Below are 26069 nucleotides of genomic sequence, written 5' to 3' on the forward strand. Positions count from 1 at the left end.
TTAAAAGGACTATTTCAGGGGGCGATTGCAGCTGTGACCTTTGCGTGTCCTTCCGTAATACAGTCACTGTGCTAATGAATTATCGGGGTGGTGAACAGATAAATTTATAATTAATTACGTCTGCCTTCTGACTTTATTCGGCTAATTATCCGAGGCCTTTTAAATGCTTTTAATTAAAATTATCGGGTAAATTCTTATCAAATAAACAATATTACATTTGCGAAAGTAGGACCACGGGCCGAAAATTATCTGCAAGGGCCCTAATGAACTTTTAATAAAGTTAATATTCTGAATAGGAGAGGAGATATATAGACTGGGAGGGGGTAGGTGCAACTGTAAAACAATAAAGAAATTAATAACATCAAGGAAATGAAGAACTGAATTCTGTATTTAGTTCCATAATCTTTTTCGTAACATTTTATCGTAATATAATATTTCCGTAATATTTAGACTCACAATCGTAATTTTAATCTTTCACATTACATTTCATGAGAGGTTTTCGATTGTGTCCTCTGTCATTGAAGCCAAAAATAAACCTCAAAGTATCGCTTCGAAATACTTCTGAGCTGAACTCAAGCAGTAAACATAATTTAATTTTAATTAAACGAGGTGCAGTCCCCGTAATAATCGCACATTTGTGTTAGTGAAAATTCACATTGATTTCGAAGAAAAATGAATTTAAATAGCGTACTATCATCGGCGTTATTCATAGTAAATCTTATCGTTTTCATTTTATTTTTCGCTTTTTTTATTATTCACTGTTTTCGATATTTGAGGCAGGAGTTTTATGGTGCCCTAGCGTGCGTGGTTTTTGCAGAAGGGACGACCACCTTTGGCGTAGAAACTCTGTCCTTCCAGATTCTTCTTGCACATCTGTAAAAAAAAACATTGATTCATCAGACGAAAATTGAATGAACAATTTAAAAAAATTTCCAAAATAAATTTTCCATGAAGGATATATTTAAAAATATATGAGCCACATATTTTAGATATCTTTTGTTTCTGAAAATTGGCCATTGAAATATTTTGAAATATATTCTTTAAAACATATTTTGTTTTGTATGGAAAATTTTCTCTGAAAAAATTGAAACAATATACAAACCGTGCAATTGAAGCACTGGCTGTGATAATTATTATTCAAGGCCTCGACCCAACGATCCCCAGCCTCAACGGGGAAGCCACAGGCGTAGCATTTTGTCGTAAATAGTTCGTTCCAATCTGGAAGAAGAAGTTTCCCCCAAAGGAAATAAACATCCAATTCATATGAAATTGTCTTGTATTGACAAAACAATGTTGGCAATATTGGTTGGAATAAACCCGAATATGCCCATTGATATATCGATTGTTTGTCTTATTTATTCCATGTATACCCTACTCGGGTTTTTACATTATATTTGTGGTATCATGGGTCGGCTTCTTCTCCAACCGTGTCACATTCACCCCAAGAGCTGTACATCACGTACAGACTCCTGGTGATCAAGGAAAACCATGGAGAACCTTGCCGATACCAACCAAGCTTCATCGGGAAATAATATTTCCTAATGATTCGCGGTGTATCGACTTCCGTTCCACGATTTCCGAAAGATTAAAAATTCCCCTGCCCTGAACCGAACTCGAACCCGTACCATGGATCCGTCGTCCGGACGAGCGATTTAACCAATTCGCCTACCCCCATCGATATATCGATTATTTGTTTTGCTATTTGCTTACCGGCCTCGCAGTACGGTAGACCCTCCTCAAGGAAGAACGGACTGTTGCCAAACAATTTGCCACAGTAAGTGCAGTTGAAGCACTCCGGATGATAGGATTTGCCAATCGCAGTGAGGCAATCACCCTTGATCTTGTTGTTGCACTTGTTGCACGAAGGGGCGATGAAACGCTCGAAACAGTATTCGCAGTACAGCTGGCCCTTCTCCTCAACGAAGCCAATGTCCTGGAGGTGACGACGGCACTGGGGATTTACGCAGACGAAGTGCTCGGGACACCAAATTTGTCCGAGGGCGGTGATGAAGGGGCCCCTGATTATTAATTCAAATGAATATTTTGATTATTTATGTGATAAACACGCGAGTAACTGACTGAGATGCGAATAATCCAGGATTCGGGGGAGAAATATCATAATTTTTCAAAAATTTTGGAAGGATTTTTCAGTAATGAATGAACAATAGAACTTATTCGATTCATGAAAGATCTGTTTCATTTATTTCTGAAAACTGTTTGAAAAATGTGAATATTTCTACTCGCGATAAACATTATTTTATATAAAAAACATTCACATCATACCTCGTTATTTCTTTATCACAACAGCAGCAAATTGGCTTCTGACTTTGGCCATTCGGAATGCTGTTAGTAACATCTCCAACTGTCAAAAACATGCCATAACTTGTTAGATACGATCAACATCAATTAATCAAACACCAAAATTTCTGCAAATTGTGCGGCTGAAACTAACGGCGAAGGATTATTCGTGTCAAAAGTAAAGTCCTCAAAGACACGATAAAAAAGTTCAGTGAAAAAGTGAAAAGTTCAAGTTCGGCGGACAAGAAATTCTGTTTGATGAATCAGCCATTCGGTTAAAACTGCGATTGAAAATTCACGAAGGCAAACATCACACGTGATCATGCAGAATACAACAAAACAATAGAACTCTTCAAGCCTGTCTACCTGACGTATGTCTGACAATGTCCACAGACGGGCTGTCGTCCAGTGGCTGCCTGATTGAGAATTCCCTTTCCGCGTTTGGGAGCTGAGCTTCCAGCGAATTTTCTACCCTGTGGCCCAATTCCACCAACACCGCTACCTAAATCCGGTTGGGACGACAAATTTGGTGGGTCTGCTAAGTTCTGGGTTTTACTAAATGGTTGAGGGGCATAGGGTGCGCGCGAAAGGGTTGGTTCAGGTCGATATGTCTCGGGTTCGCAGTGTTTACCATCGGAGCAGGTGTTTTTACGTGGCTCACAATGAAGGCCATCGGAACAACTGTTCGTTTCTGGCTCACGAGGCTCACAATGAAGGCCATCGTCACACTGCTCCGAAGCTTCTGCTTGGGATTTGAACAAATGAACAACTTGTTTGTCGCGTTTAACAGTCATGCAAGTAAGCTGCTGGCTGAGAGTTGTGCGAGGCTGCTGTTGCTGCTGTTTTATCGGTTGAAAGCTGTCAAGCTGTTTTTTAAGCGGACAAACATCGCAGGGGTCGACTTGTGCTTCGTCGGGAAGGGGTATGTGAGGAAAGGGAACGGGTTTGTTCAGCGGACATTTTGGCTTCTGCACCGGCTTCGGGCAGGAAACGGAAGAGAATCCGGGGACTTTGCAGGGAGCGATGCAGACGGAACCGTCTGTGCAGGTGCCCACGCGCACTCCAGACGCTGGACAATTTCCGATATCAATTTCGGCACCTCCGGAGCGAATTCCCTTCTCTCCACTGCACTTGGCAGCTGATCTACCATGTAAAGCTGGTGAGACACAGAGGCCGGATCTGTCAGGCGTTGGAGTGACACAAATTCCGGCTCGTGGACACGTCTGGGAGCTTTCGGATTCGGCGCAGGGAACAATTACCACGCCAGCTTTACTGGATCCAGTGTCTGTGATTGCTCGACACGGAAGAACCGTGACTCCAGTGTTTGCGCAGGTACTCTCCTCCTTCCGGGAACTGTAACAACTTGTATTGCGTTCCTGATGGCATATTCTCCGGGTCTCGGACATTTGACAGGTGGTATTCATGGTGGGTGTTGGGAGGACTTTAACTCCTGTCCTCTGAATTCTGTCGGATATTGCCGAATGACTTATCGGACATGGCAGAGACGGCTGGGTGCGGGAGATCTTGGAGATTCCGCAGGTCTCTGCTTCATCCTCCGATGTCTCTTGGTAAGATCGCTTTTCCTCGATAGATTTCTCTTGGCATGAACGCTTCTCCTCCTCTCGTCGTTGATACTGACATGAGTAGGATTCATTCCCCGAATCTTGATGATAAGACGAACGAGTGCCGACGAAATCCGATGATCGGTGACCCTGAGGGGTGTCTTCTTCCATATGATAAGATATTTTCTCATATGGCCCGGAGAACGAAGAGGCCTGCTGGCTGCTCCGCTGACAGGCTTGTTGAGACGTTTCGCGGATTCTCGGAGCTTGAGCTCGGGTGTAGTATGCGGGAGGATCTGGGGGTCCAGGAGCTGGAGATTTTCTATGAGGTGTTGGCGATCTACTTGGGACGTAGGGAACACTGGCAACAGCTTCTTGCTCGACCGCCACCAGATGCTTCTGGTAGAACGGAATTGTGTCAGGTTTCTTCAGTCCCCCGGATCGGACTTTACATTCAGCTGGTGTTGTTGGACGTGAGAGAGACCGCGCCGGAGATATCGACGAGTCCCTCAATCTATAATCCGGTGGGGGAGTCGGTAGGGGCCTCGGACCCTCCACTTTTCTGAGACTTCTCTCTCTGGTTCTTGATTGACGTGTCACGGAATCGGTGTAGAGGATCTCAGCAGGATGACAGTAGCCCTCCTGCTGTTGATTTATCGGCGTGTAAGGGCGGGCTCCGTCTGGCTTGTCAACGGGAAAAACTCCCTTCACCTCTTCTCCGAGGGGGGTGTAAGGACGATCTGGAGCGATGATGAGGGCGTCAGTAAACGGCGAAACGGGCCTTTCGTAAGGGCCTTTGTAATATTCAGGTTGCGGTGCCGGTGCCTGATGAGAAATCTCCTGATATCGAATCTCCGTTGAGTAATGCTTCAGTTCCTCTGTTTTACCGACTCCAGGATGAAACGGTGAAAATGGCCGTGATGGCGCTGTCGTCAGGGCGTCGCACATCGGGGTTTTGTATTCCTTGGGTGTAGTATTTTTCACCGTCGTCTGAGGCAGGGAACAAATTCCAGCATCAGAATCGGTAAGAAATTGCACGTGTTTCCGTTGACAAACTGGCTCTTGCACCGCAGCCATCTCTTCTGCCGATTGTGGACGGAATCGCTTCTGAATGCGGCGCTCCTGAAGAGATGGCTGACGTTCTGGCTGCTGTTGACGAAGTGACTTGTGAATCTCCACTTGCTCTCGCAGGCACTGACGCTGTTCCTCCTCAACCTGTTTGTAGCTGTCCTGAACTTGCACTTCTTTTTTGAAAGAACGATAACATTCTTGAGATCTCATACTGCTGTCTCCATCGTTCCTCTCCTCTCGTCTGTACTGCTGTTGCTCCCAGGAGTTCACCGGCTGTTGTACTTCTTGTCTTTGTGTTTCCGAAAAGCTGACATGTTTGCGCTCCTCTTCTTCCAATCGACAACACTTTTCCGTTTGCTTTCTCGACGCTTCTATTCTCTGGGCTTTAGCTTCCTTCTCTTCTCGTAATATTCGTAAACGATTCTCCTCACGTCGTCTCTCTTCCTCCTCTTGTCGTCTGATTCTCTCCTCCTCTCGTCGACACTCTTCCTCGTAAATTCTCCGTCGCTCCTCCTCCTGTTTCCGGAGTTCGTCCAACTGACGATTAGTTTCGATTACCGAACTGATGACACTCGCTGCTTCCACACACTCCTGACGACCGGAAAATTCCGCCACCTCACGATCCGCCATTGGCGTTGTCGATTGTCTACCTACATCTGAATCTGGCGCCGGTGACATGCCTCGTTCTGGCGTTACAATTTCGACTGTTTTCTCGTAGATCGTTGTCTTCTTGATGTGAAGGTTTCCCTCATCCTTCTCCATCGTCTCCGTGTACATATTGTGCTGGCTCTCCACACCCTTGGGGCATATCGCCACGTCCTCCGGTACCAGTTTCGACAAATCGACCGTTTCGTTTTCGGCTTCCTCGACAACTTCCTCAACCGCCTCAACTTCTTGTTCGTATAAACAGATGGGCTGAGGCTCCAGTTCAGGAGTTGGCGGTTTGCACAGGTCGCAGACAATCTTATGGTAGTGATGCTCCTGCTCGTGCTCAGGACCAGATGGTCCAGATGTCTTTTCGCAGACTATTCTGCAGGTGCATATCGTACAGACCGGTGGATCCGGAACCTGGGGCGCCTCCACGTGAGAGTAAGCACCTCCGCCGACAGTCGCTGTCCAGGGCTTTGGCGTCGGCTGATTGATTCTCGTTGGTGTTAATGATCTTCGCGTACTTTCAGCTGATTCAGGACGGGGTAGACTGGAGGCTCGACATTCTCTTCGCGTCTCCACGCACGTCTCCGTCTTTCGATAAAAAGGGGCATTGCAGTTTGCCTTGTCCATACTGTCCTCACCCCAGCAGGCCAACTCCCTCTCGTACTCGCAATCTTCGTTACGACTTACGCTTTGACTTCTGCAGCAGGACTGCTGAAGGTTAACGCGTTTTTCACGAACAGCCTGACGTGGCTGACGATGAAGTACGGGATTGGGATCAATCCAGATGGGACTCGCTGTTGGATATGTCACGTCCTCCAACGATTTCACCGGTGGCCAATTTAACGTTTTACCCTTCACCGAAGATGGCGGCCTTGAGGTCTCTTCCTGACGTGAACGCGGCTCCCCTATCACCTCCTCGTAGTAATTGCACTCGGAGTAAGATTCTTTGGATGGTGATTAGTGAGGTTTTTTGGTTTATTTGTTTTCATGGGATGGGGGGGGGGGGCGTTAATTGGCCAGAGTACGGAGAATACGAGTCACAAGAACAAGTCGATTTTTTGAGGATTTATTAGTGTTGCGTTTGATTGAGGCAATTAGTGCGGGTGAAGAAAGAAAAATAAAGATTTATTGTGAGTAAGCAGTGGAAATAGCAGTAAAGCTTAACATCTATGAATCACATCATCTTTTCATTGGCTTCATTATTAATTTCATTATTTTTGGTACAGTAGACTCCTGTTATTAGCGCAATTGGGGGAATTCGGAGGTCAATTGCGAGAATTAAGAGAGAAATTATGTAATTTTTGGATTCACCGGTTGATTACATGAATTTTATCCATTGAATTTTTTTTAGTACAATTGATAGGAACTTTGGCTTAAAAAAAGATCAAACTCGTAAAGAAAAATTTCAAACTCCTACTAATTTGTTTTAATTAAAAAAAAAATTAGACTCATATAAGCGAATACTATTTATTAATTTTCTACTCAGACTTTTCAATCCATATTGAATTACCAGGACTCAAAAATTACGAAACTCAATTCCCCTGTTTGCTTAATCTCCCTTAATCCACCTTAAATTGGAAATTTAATCCACCTTAAAGCGGAAGTCTACTGCCAATAAAAAAATCTATTTACGCTGAAAACAGTCACACTAATTTATGGAAAGATACTCCAGCAATTAGATATTTCGCAAACGCCGGTTTCAATCACTCTGATTTACTCCATTGGCAAGAAAAACCGCTGTTAATAGTAAGCGAATGGTCAATGTCACTGAGATGAAACTAACGTCCTGTCAAACTTCTGACATTAAATTATAAAAAAAAAACTAATAAAATGCGAATGAAGTAAATCTAATGGAAATGTCCTCTTCGTCGACCACAAAATGCTGATTTATTTTCTCAGTTTCACGTAATTACACAGGAAGAAAAAAATAAAAATTTGAGGTGAAATAATTTAAATAATTGAAAGTAAAGTACGAAGTGGTGAAAATTGTCGAGACGAGGACTTTGGGCCATCGTGATTGATGCGCGATGACGACGAGGGCGACGAGATCGCGTCGAGAGCTACCTGAGACGTTCATGCAAGGGTCAGGGAAAAGGGTCGGGGCTTTGGATTGAAAGACGGAGCTGCTGAAAAAAAAAGATAAGAAAAAGTCGGTTGCATTATGCGAAGATGACAGGTAACTCGTTGATCATTGAACAGTGGGTTGTGGGATATTATTAATTAGCTGATTTCTCAATCGAACTTGAAAAATTCTTCATGATAGGTCCCCAGCGTCCGCTGGGACTAGTCGACACGCCACTTGGTGGGGGACTAAAGAACATTCGGTCTTGCACAGAAGGAGGTTAAATTACTGAATTACTAATAATTAAATTACTTGTCCTTGAAGGAGGTTAAATACCAGTTAATGAGAAATAATTTAATTTAGTAACAAGTAATTTAACGTCCTCCTTTTCAAATACAAAATGTTCCTCGTTTTCCCACCGAATGTCGTCTCTATTTGTTCCAGTCGATGCTATGGACTCTCGTGGAAAATTTTTCAAGTTCGATTGAAAAATTGGCTAATTGATTCTAAATAAATAATTGAGCCTCCTTGTGGGCCCAGAGAGCTCGTTGCGTCTTCGTCCCCAGCGTTTAGGTGGTCACCGAATGATAACCGAATGTAAAATGCGCAATTAATTTTTTATCAGTTATAAAATCATTGCTATGATGATGATGATGATGGTGATGATGTGCTTGGGATTTTGAGACTTTTATTGGCTAAGCAATTATTCTACTCGTACCTCTCAAGGGAAAACCTTTTGGCAGGCCAGAGAAACGACCTAATCACACAGAAGCCCAGTTTAACAATAATGGACTTTGTCGAGTGGGATCTTCATTCGTTCGGAGATTGTAACGAAGAATCAAGAATTTCTTGATTGTTCTACTTTCTCAAAGCGGAATTATGGAGGTGTCTCACGACTGATTGTTTCCTTGGAGGGAGTTGAAGACTTTTTTTAGTAGCCGATGATTTTTTAAATGAGGACTTTCGTTTTGTATTTCTTGAGATTGAAAATATTTAGGGTCTGATCTTCTATTTTTTGGTCTGTAACTACTGAATTCGGGACGGAGGGGGGAGGGGGATTTATAGTTCAAAATTGTAGTTAGAAAATGTAAAAAAACGGTTTCGGTGTCATAAGGTCACTTCGATTTGGCAATTACTTTCCAGAAAATTTAATACAAATACAAAATGTGTGCACTTGACTTGAAGAAGATGAAAGTGCTGTTGTAGCTGAACATAATTGACTGGGAAAATATCAATATCTTTTTATATTTATCAAAATCAATCACTAATGAAATAATTGTAATTTTTTTATAGGGAAGAATTTTTTCCTGAGCTTTTTTCTAATTCATTCTAAAGAAATTGGTCTGATTGCTTTCGTAATTTCACCTAAAATTGGCGAATCTTTGAAGTACCTCGTTCTCAAATCCTTTTTTTCAACTATCAGACAAACATGTTCAAGAAAAATTTATCACTTCACAAAGATTTTCTACTTCAAAAGCCTCTTCGATCACCCTCGAAGAAAAATAAACAGTCGTGATGGCACCACGTACACCATCTTAACTAATAATTCATATTTCATAGATAGAGCGATGGAAATTTCAAGTCTTATGATATTTACACTGATTCTGATATCTTTATGAAGAAAAACTCACCAGTAACTGTCTGACTCTGGGGACGATTGAAATTATTGACTGCGGAGTTGGAGACCGGTGGTGTTGAGAAATTTGGTGGAGCTACCTTGGTTCCACTGAAGGGCTTGGGACCTCCAATATTACTCGACGGGGTCTGAGACAAGTTGAAACATAATACCCACTATTAATACCACTTCAATCCACCCAATCCGCGTCGAAAAATGTTCGTCTGCCGAAGATTTTTTATTTATTTTTATTTTTAAAGCAATTCGTTATAAGAAACTTGTGACTGGCCATCGCTCAAAGGTCTTCGACTGCCTAATATTTTTATTTTTATTTATTTATTTATCTATTGACTTTTTCTTCCAAAGAAGTGTTGAAGGCTTTCTTGTAGACGAACATTTTTCTACACCACAATAGAACGGGAAAAGGTCTTTACTCTAGTGTTCGAAAGAAAATTCTTTCGAATAAAAATCTAAAACTGATCGATTAGAAAAAAAGGCAAGTAGAGACGGAACAAACTCGAGATGTTAGACGGACGGGAGTATTACCTGCACTAGATGAAAACTGGGTGTATCGATGGGCGGAATGCCAAAGTGATTGGTCTGCAACACGACACAACAATCACATGCTTATATCAAGCCACAATTAGCAACATTACGAAACTTGTAACAGGAAAATTAATCATGCAATTAAAAATAAATACGTGAAACATTGATCGCACCCTTGTGGTAATTGGTGGTATTGGAGACGATGATATCGATGAGGATGACGAGTCTGGGGGGGTTGTTGGTGATGCTGGCAGGGTTTCAGGGTGAGTTGTCCGATGGGCAAGAAGAAAGGTAGCTAGGGAACTCGAGGACGTGTGGAAGTTCAACGGTAATGAGTGATTGATCTCATTCTTCAGTCGTGTGTCGTTATTTGTGTACTTTGACATTGTCCTGTTATCGTCCTCACCATTTATCATTGCCGATATAACTTGGCTAAATTTTTGTTTGTGATTGTTCAAGTACATGTTGTAATCAATTCCGTCCACGTCAGTCTTAGTGACATTTGTCTTGCTCCTGACATTCGATCTGTCGCGATTATTCGCGTTGTTTTGTCGGTTGATTTTCGTCAGTTGAGATTGATATTTTTGGAAATTGTTAGTGATGGGGTGAGGGACAGCGCTGGTTTTTTCAATCTTGTCATCGTTCATCATAGAATTGAAAACAGGTGGTGATTTGTTCTCTTCGATTCGCAATCCTGATATCTCAGTCGTCACCAGGGGATTTTTGTTAGTCTTCATTCGATTGTTAGCGGAACACTCTTCCTTGCTTACAGCCTCGTTTCCGGTTATTATTGTTATTGTGCTTGTGAAGGTCTTCTCGTCGATCATGTCCTTCTCGGTGGGGCCAGTTGGGGGTGAAAATTCAATCGGACGATAGCAGCTTCTTGATGGCTTACCGTGATCCGAAGTTCCACGACAGATTGTCTGGAATTCATATTAGTCGCAAAAACCACACACTTGGGTTAAATAATTCAGTAATTTAGATCGATCGAAGCTTTGATTTGAGATTAATATGTTCAGTAATTTTTTTTGTTATTTTTATATTTTTGCTTTCGAATGGAGTTTGAAATATTTATTCACATTAATTTTAAAAATTAGAGTTGAACTGAAGGAGAATTTTTTTAATCCATTCGGGAGCAAATTGCTAATTTATTAGCAACAACTACTCTGCTCACTGATGAAAAAAATGCCAGTGGCTAGTTTTTAATGTTGAAAGCACAAATATTTGATTATTTTCGAAATTTATTTACCGAGAGGGCGGGTGCCAAGCTGGTACCGTTTAGTGGTGGAGACTTTGGACAAGGTGTCAAATTTCCTAGAGCCGCTGAAATTGTTCCCGCTGGAGCTTTTCCACCTCTGAAATTATTTCATTGAGTTCGTCAACGGATTAATGAATATCTCGTCTAACTCACTAATTTGAAAAACAACGAACCCTTCTTAAAATTATACGTAGAATATTTCATTCATTATTCATTTGGAAGAAACGTAAATAATAACATATTAATTTTTATATCAATTGTTTATCATTTTTTAATTGAAACTTAAATTCAATTAACTAAGAAAAATGCTGTTCGTGTACTAATAGCTCGTAAAATTCTGAAATTTCCTAATTTATTGACCCAATTCACATAATTTTTTACCGAATATTTGTCTCTGACGTTTGAAAACTTACGGTGGTACTGTAATTGGTACATAACCAGCTGGTGCCTGTTGTCTAGCAACGAGTTTTGCGTGTATGTCGCAGTACAACTTATTATTGATGTTGTAGTAGCCCACGTTCTTCAACGAAGTGCCGCATGTTGAACACTTGAAGCACTCAACGTGAAGGTTCTTCTCCTTGATCCTCACAAAGACTCCACTGTATCATCAGATATTTAAATGAGTCACAAATGGGTGCAAGTTTTTTAACGTTACAAATTCGCTGAATGAGAAGAAGAAAAAAAGTAACGAAGCAATGAACAACGTTTCACCCGAAGGCTGCTTTGAAAATAACATCGAATTATCAACAAAAATCGACGTACAACATTGATAAGAGGCGACAAGGCCAGTGACGCATTCAAATGGCATTCAGCATGAAAAAAAAATGGTTTAAAAATTTATGAGCGTGAAAAAAAAGAGAATGAATATGGAATTTCCTTCGTCGGTACCAGTGAAGTCATTGCTGAAAATTCAAACGTATTAAGGCCTAATTGGATAGACTGAACTATTTGAAATAGATAGTTTTTGTTTTTATATTTTATCTCTGCTTGATGCACGACTTCACCAAAGTCAGATAAAATATAAAATCAAATCATTTCTTCCGGATAGTTCAGTCTGTCCAACCGAGTCTTAAATTGAAAATAAGCCTTTTTCGTAAAAAAAAATCGAAAGATTTTTGGTTGAAGCTCGTTGAGAGTCATTTCGAGATGATAGTGGTAAAAATTAAAATACAACATCGAACAAAATATAAGAGAAATAAGCGATGAAAAATATTGATGATGAGTCAGTGGTGAACAGCCAACTGTCTTCATATGCGTAGGAGAGAGGAAAGTCATTGAAAAAATTGTGACTCCATCGAAAGCTCTAACACGATGAGCAGTAATAACAGATACTGAGTCATTCGAAAGCTCATTGAAGAAGAATTTTTTTGTGATCGCATAATTACACTATTGGACAGTCGCAGCCGTGGCAAAAAGTTGTCTCGTATCTGTCACGTTTGTCTGATGTCGATGATGCACGCGATGACTGCTCGAGACGTAGCTGTTCATCTGTCGTGTGAACGTCATCACGGGGTGATGAGGCGACTGATAGGGCTGGATGACAGTAGCCCATTGCACGACCAATGGGAGTTGGTGAACGGGGTGATGTCGCATGACCACCAATTGCCTTGCTCACTGATGAGTAAAACTCCGTTCGGGAAGGAACTGCGACAATTCATCAGTGAAAAATTCCTGGGTCAATTGTTTCATTGGTCTTTTAGGGGGGTTTGGTGGTGCAGTGGTCGGGTATTTATTAAAAATTTTGTTATACCATTTTGGGTCTTTGTTCTCATCCCCTGCGGTGCCATGGAACCGACATTTTCCCGAATTGTACCGTATTTTCACGGGGACTGAGAAAAACCCTGGAAGACCCCTAGTGTGTCGTTGGCCGATCGTGCAGGGTCCTAATGTACCCGTTTGTCATGTGCTCTTACACTCGTGCCTTTCGCTCAGCAATTTTTTTAACGAGCGGTGTTCCCAAACGGTCACCCCTCCGAGTACTAACTCAACGAGACGGGGCGCAATTTTTGTTATATTTAAGGGGCAAAAGCAGGCGAATTCTCAGGATTTGAGATTTTGAACGCGGGTTCATCTTGAAAATACCGGTTTTCGTGATGGGTCACAGCTATTGCGAAAATTAAGTATAACATTGTGTTGAATTTTCAAGAGGCTGAAAAGTCAGAAGAAAAATTCCTAGAATTTTCCGTCACATATTCAAGAAAATTGACGAATTTATCACCGAAATCCGGCGAAATTCCCCGTAAATTATTCGTTGTGATGAATTCATTTTTTTCTAATCAATGCAACAACCTTAAATTTTCAACTTTCATTACGTTCACTCGCGTGAATCAGCAGAGACCCCCAATCCGCCCAATTACTCTAAAAATAAATCTATAAATTATGCGAATTCTCTTTTCCTGAAAATAATAATAACGCATTCGAGCCAAAAATATTGAATGCGACTCTGGCCCACTATCACCCCCAAGTCAAAGTCAAACATTGTTCGATTGTTTCCACAGTTGATCATGGAAAATAGTGAATTCTTACACGATGAGTCTCTCACACTCGGCGCAAATATTTTGACCAGGTGGGAGGCTAGTCTGTGGTGTCGTTGGCTGGGGCTTCGTCTCTGGGGCGGACACCGACCTCAATCCAGCCAAAGCTGGGGAGGATGGCGTCACAACGCCACTAGTTTGCACTGGCTCGGCTAATATATTTTTGGCATTATTTGATGTTTAGAATATTTTTATTATCGGATCAAAAATGCTGAACGTGCAAGCGATTAGGTGCTCATTTATTCACGCAAATTCATGGAAAATTTACTCACTAGGCTCGGGACTTCTCGGCTCCTTGTCGGCCTCCTGTACCATTTTGAATACTTCGCTGTTCTGTGCGTTGTAGTTTTTCTCATTTTTCTTGAAGTTCACGCTGAAATAAAAATATTGGAGGTGGATATATGTTTGAAACGGCTGTAATTGTAGGCGGATACGTTCCTGGCCCTTCCTTCGGTCGTCAAGTCTTTAGGAATTCCCTGCGTTCCCTGGGATTTTGTAGAAATTTCTGGAATTCTCTTGGCAACTCTTCAAATTTCCTCGCACTTTCTCGAAACTCTGTGAATTCCCTTGAGACTTCCAGAAATTCCCGGAATTTTCTGAAATTTTCTAAGAACTTCCAAGACTCTGGACATTCTGTCAGGAACTCCTTCTATTCTCTGGAATTTTCAAACAATTCTTTGCATTCCCTGGCAACTTCTAAGACTCCTTGAGCTCTTGAAAATTTATTAGAAATTTCTTGAGTTCGTGTTGAAGTTCCCAGAGACTCTGGAATTCCTTTCTCTAAAATCTCGTCGATTACATTAGAATTTCCTAAAAACTTCTTAAGTTCTTCAATTGTTTCCAATTCCAATAAATTCCGCGGTTATCGTTCCGCTAATTCTCCAGAATTCCAATGAAATCCGCCGCTGCATAAGCACTTTTTTCTGAATAACTCGGCATTTCGAAACGATCCGCATACACACTCAAAAAAAAAATATTGCAACGGCATTGGCCATTCTGCGGGGGCTTGAATAACATTTTTTCATGCCAATTTATTTGACTTACCCAAGAACACCACCTGCCAACACTTCAGCTTGCGCTGAAAGAGTCTCGGCTATTGTCTGCTCGCTGTAGATGCCAACTGGGCTGTTGTACTGCTTGTTTACGATTGATTTTATAGCTCCACCGTCACTGCTTCCATTCAACTGTTGGAATATTGATTATTTGTATCAATAAATTGTATTCAAGTGATAAACAATGTGACGCCTTGCAGCGGAAAACAAGATTTTAGCTCTCACAAATGGTTTTGGACTGAAGTTGTGGCCACTACCAATGAGCGGCCCCTCAGGTTTTTTTGCAGCAAGCGATGTCTTCGTAACTGGGGAAACATTTCCAACGGGCACATGGGGTTGCGGCGAGGGAATCGAGGGTGTAACAGGTGATACACTTGGCCTCCAGGTGCTTCCACCCCTGCGAAAAATAGAAAATTTCTTTGTTGTCCAATAAAGAAAGTTTTTCAGCTCGATTGGTCTAGCCATTTTTCAAAAATTTTAATTTTATTCTGAACGGATTTTCGCAAATATCTCGAAAGCTATCGAACCGATTTCAATTTTTCACATCTCAAAACTTTTATCTACTTGAAGCATAATCTCTTCTTCAGTTTTTTATGAAAAACTTTTCACAAAATAAACAAACAATATTCAACCGACCTCTGTACGGTGACCTCGAAGGTGTTGCCAGCTCTAACAATGACATCCTGAGCGTCTTTGTGTCTCAGATTGAACATTTCCGTGTTGTTTACTTTGATGACAGCATCACCAGCACGCAGACCCGCCGCCTCCGCCGGTGATCCATTGTTTACCTGAATAAATGACAGTTGAATAACAGAAATCAAATTTTTTTTATCAACCTAAAATAGCACTTTGCAACTATTCATTTGTATTTCCGCTTTCCTCGCGTTGGGGTGAAAATACCTGTCATTGTATCGAGGACAATGCGATGATGAATCGAGACATTAGGTGATCGATCTGCGGTGAACGACCGGAACCCCCGCCATTTTTACTCAACTCGTCAAATTTTTTTTTTCCTAAACGCTCAGTTACTTCACAAACAGACGTCATATATTTTTTTTTTGCTTTTCATTTGCCCTCGTAATTCTCCTCGCGTGATTTCTCACCCCCGTGGACTAACTTTTCTGGCGCATCGCCAAATTGTCCAGAATATACGAGCGTTTGCTTGTGTGGCCGTAAAATGCTTCCGTTCAGTCGTTATTCGAATCCTCTCTTAAATGCATGCAAATTTAACGGCTATTTTCATTCTTCTATTTTGTTTACCGATTTGTTTTATGACATTCATCTGGCATTTTTTTTCTACCCCTGTCGTATGGGGCCTTTTGAAATGGGCTTTAGCTGTTTGTACCGACAGTCAAACGTAAATCGTTACGTGAAAAATAGACGGTTACGCCAAAATGTCGATTTAATAGGTCCCGATTTAGTGGTGAGGTCGCTTCTTCGTGGAGAATTTTATTTTTAGAATATTTTATTTACAATTGGACCAATTGGAGTCCAATTTTATGCGCCTGAGGATCTACGGAATTAATACGACCGAGATTCGAACTGACGATGTTTGGGATAGGAGATGAGAAATGGGCAATAATCAGCCGACTGTTGGCCCATCATCGGCTGACTGTCGGCGATGTCTCGTTTCGGACCAGGGTTATAGCCACATTGAGCCAAAGAGGGAAACATTGAATCAAGCTCCAATTTCCGGCTGCAATTGGAGTTCAACTCCTCGATGATAAATTGTGGATATCCCAAGTAATTTTCGAATTACGTCTCACCCCCGCAGGTCGGTACTTTAATTGATGTAAATAAATTTCAACAGGTGGTGTGAAACTTCAAAGTTTAATTGATAGTTAACGTTGTTAGGCGCATGACTCCCTAACTGTTTGCCGTCTATTTTTGACTTCTGGGACGTGAAACGTTTTGTGTTGGTGAGCCTTGGTGAATATGTCTACCAAGACGTTATATATTTAAATGGAGTATATTAAAAGCGAGAGAAGACTGGGTTCATTCATACAATCAGGCGTTTCTCGTACCCCAGTGGATTTTAAGAGAAAGGAAGAATCAAAGAGTCGAGAGGTTGTATAGACTAGATTTAGCCGGAGGATAAAATATTATTGGCGGGGGCGTGAAAATAATTATACAAATGAATATCTGTTTATTTATAATTATTATTCCGTCAGAAGTGAGTGAAAAATCAGAATACAAGAAAAAAACTCATTTGGAAGGAAATAAAAATTGTAGATTGGAACTATCCGTTAAATCCAAGAATTTCATTGGGAAGAAAACAGAATTTCTTTTACAAATCATCGTTTCATTTTTCTATAAATTTTCAAATAAATGACCTATGGTCTTGTAGTGGTCACTGGAATCAGTAAATGGAACCTTGTCGATATCAACTTCCATTGACGAATCCTAAACCAACTCCATTAGGGAAAAAATTATTGCGATTTTGCGAGAGCAGAACAAAAGCTTCGGGCCGATGAATTCCAGTAAACGTGACTTTTACCGCAAATATGCGATAATAATACAGCACCTGATGTATGGGGGGGCCTCACCAAATGCACCAAGGCATCTGAATTTTGCTGATGGTCGTGTACGTGCGGTGAAAACGGCTAAAAATAATCGGGGACCAGTCTAAAAATATCCATTGGCCCCTCCTCCTACTGATCTCAAAGGACCAAACTCATGTGGGGATACGAGAAAGGCAGAATACCAAGAGGAGTGCGCGCGAGGTACGCATTCCAATGGTCGAGTTATCACAGATGGATCCATCCCACCTTCCAAACGCTGGAATGTATTGAGCCTGCGGGCTCTCTTCACTCTCATTTTTTATCTGTTGTTATTGTTGTTGTTCTGGTTTTTTTACATCCGTTTACGCCGGCCAGCGTGTTCTGTTTGAGCTTCAGCCTTTCAGGATGTCCAAGTACATTGTCTCCTTTTCACCAGAGGATTTTTTTTTTCATTTACTCTAATAATTTTTTTTTCAATATTAAAATGAATATTATTTGAAACTTTCAGTTGCATTTGTGACTTGATTCTACTCTCATTATTGAACGAATTTTTTTTCTGAGTTTTTTACCGCGCCAACATTGAGCCGACACTGAGCCAACATTGCGCCGACGTTCTGAATACGAAAAAATTGAAGACTTTTTCTTGTTATTCGTATCTTTAATGGACTCTGTACAATAGCGACTTAATGCTCCGATGAAAACTTCTGCAGTCGATTGTACTCGTGTATGTGGCGACCTTGGAGGCTCGTGTGCAATTTTGGTGCACAGTGCGTGCCATGCACGGGCCGTTCTCGTATCCTCCTCCATTGTCCCGTAGCCCGCGTACATTGCGTAGGATTTGATTTGGTTCCGTTGAATTGTCATGTTGCCATCGGGCAAAGAAGGAAATTATTTCCTACAAGAGGACTCGTGAGCTCTTGGTGACTCCGTAAACATGTTTCGTTACATGCCAGTACTTTTATGGTGATTCTAAATGTCATAGACTTGGCTGGGGCTGAGAAAAATGAGGGTAAACGGCAGACACCAGCTAGACAAGTTGGAATGCCAAGGCGATAAACGAGTGCTCAAGAGAAAGCAAAAATCATGGTTAACTGTTTGGATCATTGAGCTCGAGAATACGATTCCGGGAAGCGGAGAATTTTCTCGAGGATGTGAAAGATGGATTGAAGTTCAGTGGACTTCAACACAGATTTCACAATTTGCTACATTTTATTATCAAATTTGATGACGTGGTAATGAAGTGGTTAACTGAGATAAGTTGGACCTCTCGGTCCAGTTTTTGAGGAAATCTCGGAATCTAAGGGAGATAATGGAATGTTTGTTAGAACATTTGTTGGAGTACTCGATTCGCTTTAAAAATAAGGTTCTATTAAATTATAAAATTTCAGTGAAATTTAGAAATTTATTGAACATTTTGTTTACCAAACACTGTTATTCACTTCGTAAATAGTACAACTTAAGCTATTCCCCTATGTTTGTGACAATAATAACCACTATAATACCTTTTTGTTTTTAAATACACATCATCAATTAACAAAAAATAGAAACAGCAAGTTAAAGTTTTGTACAATCATAGCTCTTATGATATGAGAGCATCAGACCTTGGGTGGTTGTTACAAAATTGATTATTTTGTTGAAGTTCATGTGGCTAATAGATTAAATATATCTTTCTAAACCCCCTGGCGAATGTCAGTACCACAACTCACTCACATCGCGAATATTTCCCTTTGCATTTTTGAAATCGAGTCGGTAGGGATCCATTCGGAAGCACACGACCAATCGAGTTGGCCGAAATGATATGAAGGGAAAAAATAATAACCCGTAAAGTATCGGTCACATCACTTGCGTCGACTAGCGTCGGTCGTCTCCTTGTTTTCTAACGCTGTCCTTGTATACCTTCCAGGCACGTAACGTGATTCATCCGCGAGAGCGATGATGATGATTCGACCGGCCGTGCCACATTCTTCCATAGATACAACATAAGACATTGAAAGAAAAAGATGGGGACGAAGAAAAGGGGGTTGTCACGGATCCCAGGCGGAGATACGTGAGACAAGGAGTCTCTCCGTGAAGGTCGCCGCCGACTGGACCTTGGGATTATTCTACAAAACAACAGCCGCCCCATCGATCCAGAGATATCAATCCGGTGTAATGGGCAAGTGCAGCAACTTTTATCAATAGTAATGGTAGTAGATAGAGTTGAATGGATGTTTATGTTTGGATTTCGATGAATTGAGTTCTTCGATATTCGGAGAAATCGAAGGGGCGTCGGAAGAGAAAGGATATCCGGGCGAGGAGTCGGAGACTCATTCGTACCGAGAATCGGTGACGCTCGGGGAAGAGTCACTTTATGGTGCGTCATTCGGGCGTTTAATGTTTTTTAAAGAATCTATTGTTTTTGAAACGCGCGCGCTACGCGTGCCGAGCGCATGCGCTCGCACCGGGTCAGGAGTCTAAATAGATCGACCGCAACCGGAAATAATCGATTCGATCAGTAAATATCGATGTAACCGGAGTTTTATGTAAAAAGCAACAGGAGTTACTAATCGAACATGTCGGATTTCGTGGAGATAATCGATTATGTCGTAGACGATTATATGATCGATCATTTGATAATCGATAGACGGTCGGCAATGGCCCGGGTAATTGAATATTCTATATTTTTCGAATGGAAATTTCGGGCGTTTGTCCGATGCAAATATGAGTGACAGAATTATATTTTTCGCGCAGTGTAATTGGGAAATAATTCTCCTCATTAAACTTCACACTGATGAAGTTCAGGGACACGCGTTATTAGTGTCCATCAATCTCTTGTGTGGGGGTAAGGCGCCAAAATGTTGAATGCTGTGTGTGGATATTCTTGGCATCGTCGAGGGTTGTAATGGAATTGTGAGCACGCGCACGGGCTTTTCCCACACGCACGTTAAATCACATGAAGGCGCGTCGGGTGTCGTGTTACGTGTGCTGACCGATGCTGGGAATTTTCACTACGTTACACGGAATGAAGATTTTAGTAGTTTGTCAAATGCTAGCACTGTAAAAATTGCTATGGAATATTGCATTACGAGAGCATACGTCATTTATTTGAAAATTTCATAGGTAACTTAGGAAAATTGAAAAGTGCTACCGTTTAAATTTGGGAAAATCCGAGGGTTTTTCACGATTCAACGTCGCACTTTTTAGTTTAGTTTGCAGTGTAAACACAGACAGAGGACAGTTTAAAATCGATGAAGATCAATACTTTCGATGATACTATTGATATGGTGTAGCAAAATTATGATTGAGTAAACGCCAATTTATTTTTGAACAGAGCGATTTTTTTAAATGCGCTATGCAAAATTTAAAAGATTGTATTTTGGACAAGGTGAAGAATTTAATTTTGGTATGTTAATAAGTAGATGAACGAATTGAATATTTCAAAAGTGTATTGATGTTCTGGTGCTTATTTGGGTTATTCATAGAGATTTTTTTTTAAAAAGCTTTTATAGAAGGGGCAAAATTAAAATTGACTGTGCGGTAAAGAAAACTTTGAAAAAATGACACTAGAAAATAGAGAGGAGACTATTCCAGGAGGTCTTTAAATTCAAGTATGGTCCGCCACTGCAAAACCAACATAGCAGTTTATTTCGAAAAATAGAAAAACGGATGGGCTGCAGGAGATTATCCCCGGACATGCTCAGACGTGCAGAGTAATTTTAATTAAATGAGAAAATTTCATATTCTTCGCTGCAAATTGAATTAATTTAAAACATTCATTTTATTTTTACTCAATTTTGCAGTTGTGGCGGGTGGAATTCCGCGAAACGCGATGAAGAAAGCAAACAATTTTCCGTTTAGTTTCTCTGCAAAATGAACATCAGAGTAAACAAATTTTCCCCAATTTTACAACTCGGATTTTCTATTTTCAGAATTGAAGACGAAAAAATTTTGAGTTTGTTTGAAGTTGTGCTGAGATTGATAGAATTGCCCGAATTCAGGTTCTACCGACACTTGTGGTATTGCAAAAATTTGATAAATATTTTGCGTTCGTTTCCGTTGAGTAATTCCGTCAATAACGATCGATATATTTGGAAACAATTTGAGATATCGATAGGTACCGATAGCTATCTCGAATATGACATCCATAAGTATCGATTATTCTTATAAATCGTCAGAAAAGAAAACGATTTATCGTACCATTTTGCGATTTTTCTGCGCTACAAGAATTTCACATATATTCCTTTCGCAATATCGATCGATAAAAAATCGATTTATCAAACAACTTCCAGATTTCGATATGATTCGATAATTTGACCCGTTCTCCTTAAAAAATGTGCATCTTCAGTGCCATCCAATTGTCTTCCAACTAAACGAAAGGAGAAAAATTGAATTCGGGCAACCGAAGACGCAAAATAAAAGCGGTATATTTTTATAACCACAGGCGTGTGCTACACGCGGCTCAACGGAACCGGGCCTCAATCTCTATTAATATCCGCACGAGCCCGAGAGCCGCTAGCTCGCAATCCCTTTTGGACGGATCATATACTCCTGGTCTTTAGGGATATCTTTCGAGGGGAAAAATGAGTTTTGTCATTTGAAATACAGCAGTGAAGAAACAAAAAATAATATCGGGTCCCACCACAAACACATTTAACCCGGAAGTCATTACAGCGAGCACTTCCCCATCTCGAGGCCAGGCCAGAGTGAAAAAAAAATCCAGAAGTAAATGAGAAAACTATTTACATTGCTCTAGCGTCATCCAAAAATACAAAATAATTTTGTCACCTGACCCTGACACAGTGATCGCTGAAAATTTGTTGGTGTGGACCGCGTCCTTCGATCCAAAGGGGACACAGAGGTCGAGTTATTAACAGTGACAACGGGACATTTTTTTTTTTATTATTTTTCATGAAAAAATTCAGGTGACATTCCAACATTCGGTGGATCCGTGCGCAAAATGTGACATTGACGGGAGGAGTTGCGGAAAGCGCGGGTTTCGCTGTCGTAATTATTCAATAAATATCACGCGAAAGTTCCCTAATTCTCGAGTGAAAGCAAAGGGCCAATTAAAATTACGACGGTTCCAATAAAAAGTATGAAACGCTCCCTAAAAATTACGTAACGTACTTGGATTTAATGACGTCCCAAAATCGTTTCCTAGAATAATAATAACATAATTATATTATATAATAATATAATTTTTTAGCTAATAAATTCCAATAAAAATAAATAATCAATAAATGAGATTTAATTCATACAAATAAAATTTTCCAAAATTATAATTTGACAAATTATTACCGTCATATTTTTGGTAAATTTGACAGTAATACAGGAGAACAAGGGAAATTATGACAGCCGTCATAAATGTCTCGTCAATCTCCGTTCCATAACCGTCACATAACAGCTGACCTGACGCGTTTATCTTTGTAACTGCGTTCGCCAAATGATAAAATATAAAAAAAAGAACATTTGTCGTCATCCATTGGCTTGAGCCACCATTGGCCCAGGTTTTGACCAGCCCTGTGATGTCACTGACGATTACAGAGCGTTCGAAGTCATCAGCTTCCGTCCGCTTTCGAGGAGTCAATTGATAACTGACGAGAAAAGTTTATAATGTTCATAAATAAAGGGAAAAATTGAGCTTTTTTTGTGGAGGTTAACATGAAATTTGAGACGAGGAATTTAATGAAAATGGGAGTTCCTCATTGCGTGTGCGATCCTTGGCCATTCATTGCGATGTCGTCGTTAAAATCCGTGGATAGACGCACCAATGACTAGCTCCGAATAACGCCCACGTGTATTTTCAAGTTGAGAGATAAAATTCAATCTATGACGCGTTCAAGACATCATGATGATCATGTTGGCAGCGGTAAATCTACCGGGGATTTGAATGGTTGTGTCATTATACTGTTACCCAATGGTAAACATCGGTCGGGGTGAGAATATATATTATCAACTGGTGATTATCAAATGTGAGATATTTTGGGAAGAGAACATGTGACGCTCGTTTGTCGCCTGGCTGTGACTCTTTTGAAGAAAGAAATAACAGGCACCGTAGGACCCTATGACAGTGGGACCAAGGCTGGGCCGGGCTTGGGCCGAGGAACGTCAGACCTGTTTCTAGACTGGCATCGTAGCTTCCCACGTAGGAGATGAGAACTGGCCGACAATCGGCCGATACTGGCCCAGTGTCGGCCAATACTGGCCGAGCCTCGGCCCACTGTTGGCCGTTCGTCATCTCCTACCAGGGTTGGGCCTAGCGTGGGACATGCTGGGAGTGAAACATTGGATCAAGCTGGGGACGGGCAGGTTGGCTCGAGGGTGAGGCCCAACATAGGCCCCCCTGTCTCAAGCAGGCCTGATCGAAGCTAATTTGAGCCAAAGCCTGGCCTTGGAATGAAATTAACCGGAATTTTGCGAGTGTTGGACCTAGATTGGCGACAGCATCGGTTGAAGCTAGGCCCATCCTAGGAAATGGCAGGTCTGGCAGTTTAGAGTCAGCCGAGGTTGGCCCTGTTGTCAATGATTAGAATTAATTAAGGGTGATTAGAATTAATTGGGATTAATCCGCAGATAATAAAAATGTGGAAATTTATCCTCGCGAAAAATCTATTTTTAAAGTATGTCATTTAGACCAGTTGCATACATTTAAAAAATTTATAAACAATATATAAATAGTTTACAGAAAATACATATTTTCCATTTGTTTTCATGCCAAGATGTCCTCAAATGTCAGTAGATTTCTGATGTGATAAAAATTTCCGGCTTTTCTTCAGAAAATTCAGCCAAAAACTTGAGGTTTAGATGAATTTTTCTTATTTGTATAGATCTTCACTGTTCTTATATTTCCTCGTATTAAATTACGACATAAAAATTATAAATACTTTACAATGTGAGTTCCATCAGCTATTAAAACAAAAATATTTCCCATTCTTTTTTTATTTCTATATTCGTTACTCTGCCGATTCTCAACAGACACTAAAACTAAAAATGTATCCTAAATCCTCACATTTTAAACTTTCAGAGCAGTAAAATTTCCACCCCCTCATAAGGGTTTTCCTTCTCCCCGAACTACTTCCGGACTCCGAATATCGTTGATAGATAATCAGTAATAAATACAAATGGATCCGTAACGCGAAAAACTACGAACTTCAAAAAATCCTTATGATTTTTCTAAACTTACGAACATCACAGCGAAATCTCGATGAGATATCGATCACGTCGGTCGAGAAACGTCAATCATTCGCATTGTAGACTCCATGCAATTGATCGTGACAGTATAAAATCGATAAGATATTTTTAAAAAGAACTGCAACCTGGTACCTTCACTGAGAGAAAAATATCATTTTGCCATTAAATATTCTTCTGACAGAAATTTAGAGTGGATTTTCCCAAATTTCGGGCATTTGTTTCTCCTAAACAAATATGACTGACAAAATTATATTTTTCTCTCAGTGTCTCTCACCTGAGACGTACCATTCGGGAAATATAAAAAAACCAAATCTCCCGGAACTGCCAACAACAAAAGGTTAAATCGAAATCGTATGGAAATTGTTGGGAGTATCGCATTGTCGTTAGAGATGGTGCGCATGAAATATCAAAAGCGATAGCGATCGTAGGACGTGGTGCATACCCTTCACGGAGCGAAAACTTCCAGAAAAATTATCGTACGGGGCACTAGAATCGAGGCGCAAAATACAAGACTAGTACCATCGGTTTTATTCACACATAAAAATTCCTATCAATACTCGAAATTTTGTAATACATTTTGTAATTAATGATATGCACCGTCGTTAAATATACGAAACAGCACTATAAAATTTAAAGGTCCATAATTTTTTATTTGAATTTAAATGAAAAATTGATAGAAGTTCTTTAAAAATTTCTGTCTACATTAGTTTATTTTATTGTACCTTCCTTCATTTTTTACTGTGCCACGGATTTACAGATTTTTCTTTCCGTGTTGTGGTCAACCGTAGACACGATCATTGCCTGTTGCAACCAAGTATCACATACAAATTTGTTCCGGGTGGTTTAGGCCGATATTCAGCAGAAATTCGCATGAGCTGTCTCTCCCATTTAATGCACGGGAAAGTGCAATTTACGTCTCGACAAAGCCCCGGCGAAAGGAGAAAAAATAATCCCCATCATCATAGGGAGATACATCAGGGCCACATGAGCGTGACGATTACAGCGATATCTCTGGCCCAATCCAGGTGGAACCGTATCCACTTCATTATCAAGGGAAAGACGGAATCACCGGAGCCAGACAGAGAATTTCAAATGAGGAATTTTTTCTCAAGCGATAATGGAATTCTGGGTTGAGGGGTGTACCCACTTGTACATCAAAAGGGGGTTTTTGGTGAATTTTTTGGGAAAAGGCTTTGGCTTTTTATTTAAAGAATAAATTAAAAAATGTGTATTTCGGAAATTTAATGTATTTTAAGAATTCGCGATGAATTTACAAAAATATTATAATAGGCTTGCGTTATACTGGTGGGCCTATGTTGGGCCTTACCCTCGGACTAAGATATATATTGTCCATACAATATATAATATAGTGATCAATAATTGGTAATTGTTCAAGAATTTTAGCGTTTACAGACAATAAATGGTCAATTTCCTGGTAAATTTTCCTTCTCCGGGAAAAATCACCTGGAGACTTCCCTTATTTTTCCTGAATATATCTAGTGGTGTGGTTTTCCGGTCAATGTAAAATTTTCCATACGTAGAAGCCATAAAAATGCCTGCGTTATCGCGATGCGAGGAAGTTTCACACGATCGGAGTGCAATATTTATACGTCGATGAGGCCTTGTCCGGTGCCGATAATAAAACTGACTCGTCCCTGCTATCGTCGACGAAACGTCAAGTCACGCATATGTATGGGAAGCACCTCAGCTACTCAAAAAGACCCCAAGTCTATCGATAATCCTCGA

The 26069-nt window shown here is 40.6% G+C and overlaps 2 protein-coding genes across 12 annotated transcripts in view; one reads left to right on the plus strand and one right to left on the minus strand.

Moving 5' to 3' along the window:
- The window catches only part of Ankrd49, a 49112-nt gene that overhangs the window by 5434 nt on the left and 17609 nt on the right, over positions 1 to 26069 (plus strand). For 3 of the 4 annotated variants that reach the window (XM_064119078.1, XM_064119080.1, XM_064119079.1), the window contains exon 3: positions 19057 to 19308. The exons of the other annotated variant lie outside the window; for it this stretch is intronic. The gene's annotated coding sequence lies outside the window, so the exon portion shown is untranslated. The remainder of the gene's footprint in view (positions 1 to 19056; positions 19309 to 26069) is intronic. 4 annotated transcript variants of the gene reach the window in all.
- The window catches only part of Zasp52 (PDZ and LIM domain protein Zasp), a 28193-nt gene continuing 2490 nt past the window's right edge, over positions 367 to 26069 (minus strand). The window contains exons 2-16 of one of the 8 annotated variants that reach the window (XM_064119050.1): positions 15289 to 15440; positions 14878 to 15049; positions 14645 to 14784; positions 13873 to 13973; positions 12452 to 12710; positions 11480 to 11665; positions 11058 to 11163; positions 9982 to 10731; positions 9809 to 9862; positions 9279 to 9411; positions 8366 to 8404; positions 2665 to 2800; positions 1711 to 2018; positions 1103 to 1218; positions 367 to 873 (exon numbers count right to left, since the gene is read on the minus strand). In XM_064119050.1, coding sequence (XP_063975120.1) covers positions 796 to 873; positions 1103 to 1218; positions 1711 to 2018; positions 2665 to 2800; positions 8366 to 8404; positions 9279 to 9411; positions 9809 to 9862; positions 9982 to 10731; positions 11058 to 11163; positions 11480 to 11665; positions 12452 to 12710; positions 13873 to 13973; positions 14645 to 14784; positions 14878 to 15049; positions 15289 to 15440 — 2730 coding nt within the window. In that variant the 3' untranslated portion in view covers positions 367 to 795. Of the gene's footprint in view, positions 874 to 1102; positions 1219 to 1710; positions 2019 to 2283; positions 2363 to 2664; positions 6530 to 8365; positions 8405 to 9278; positions 9412 to 9808; positions 9863 to 9981; positions 10732 to 11057; positions 11164 to 11479; positions 11666 to 12451; positions 12711 to 13592; positions 13753 to 13872; positions 13974 to 14644; positions 14785 to 14877; positions 15050 to 15288; positions 15441 to 26069 lie in introns of all 8 variants that reach the window. The other 7 variants (XM_064119045.1, XM_064119047.1, XM_064119046.1 and 4 more) reach the window with 7 other exon arrangements.

The sequence above is a fragment of the Diachasmimorpha longicaudata genome, chromosome 4, assembly GCF_034640455.1.
Source record: "Diachasmimorpha longicaudata isolate KC_UGA_2023 chromosome 4, iyDiaLong2, whole genome shotgun sequence".
Taxonomy (NCBI): Eukaryota; Metazoa; Arthropoda; class Insecta; order Hymenoptera; family Braconidae; genus Diachasmimorpha; species Diachasmimorpha longicaudata.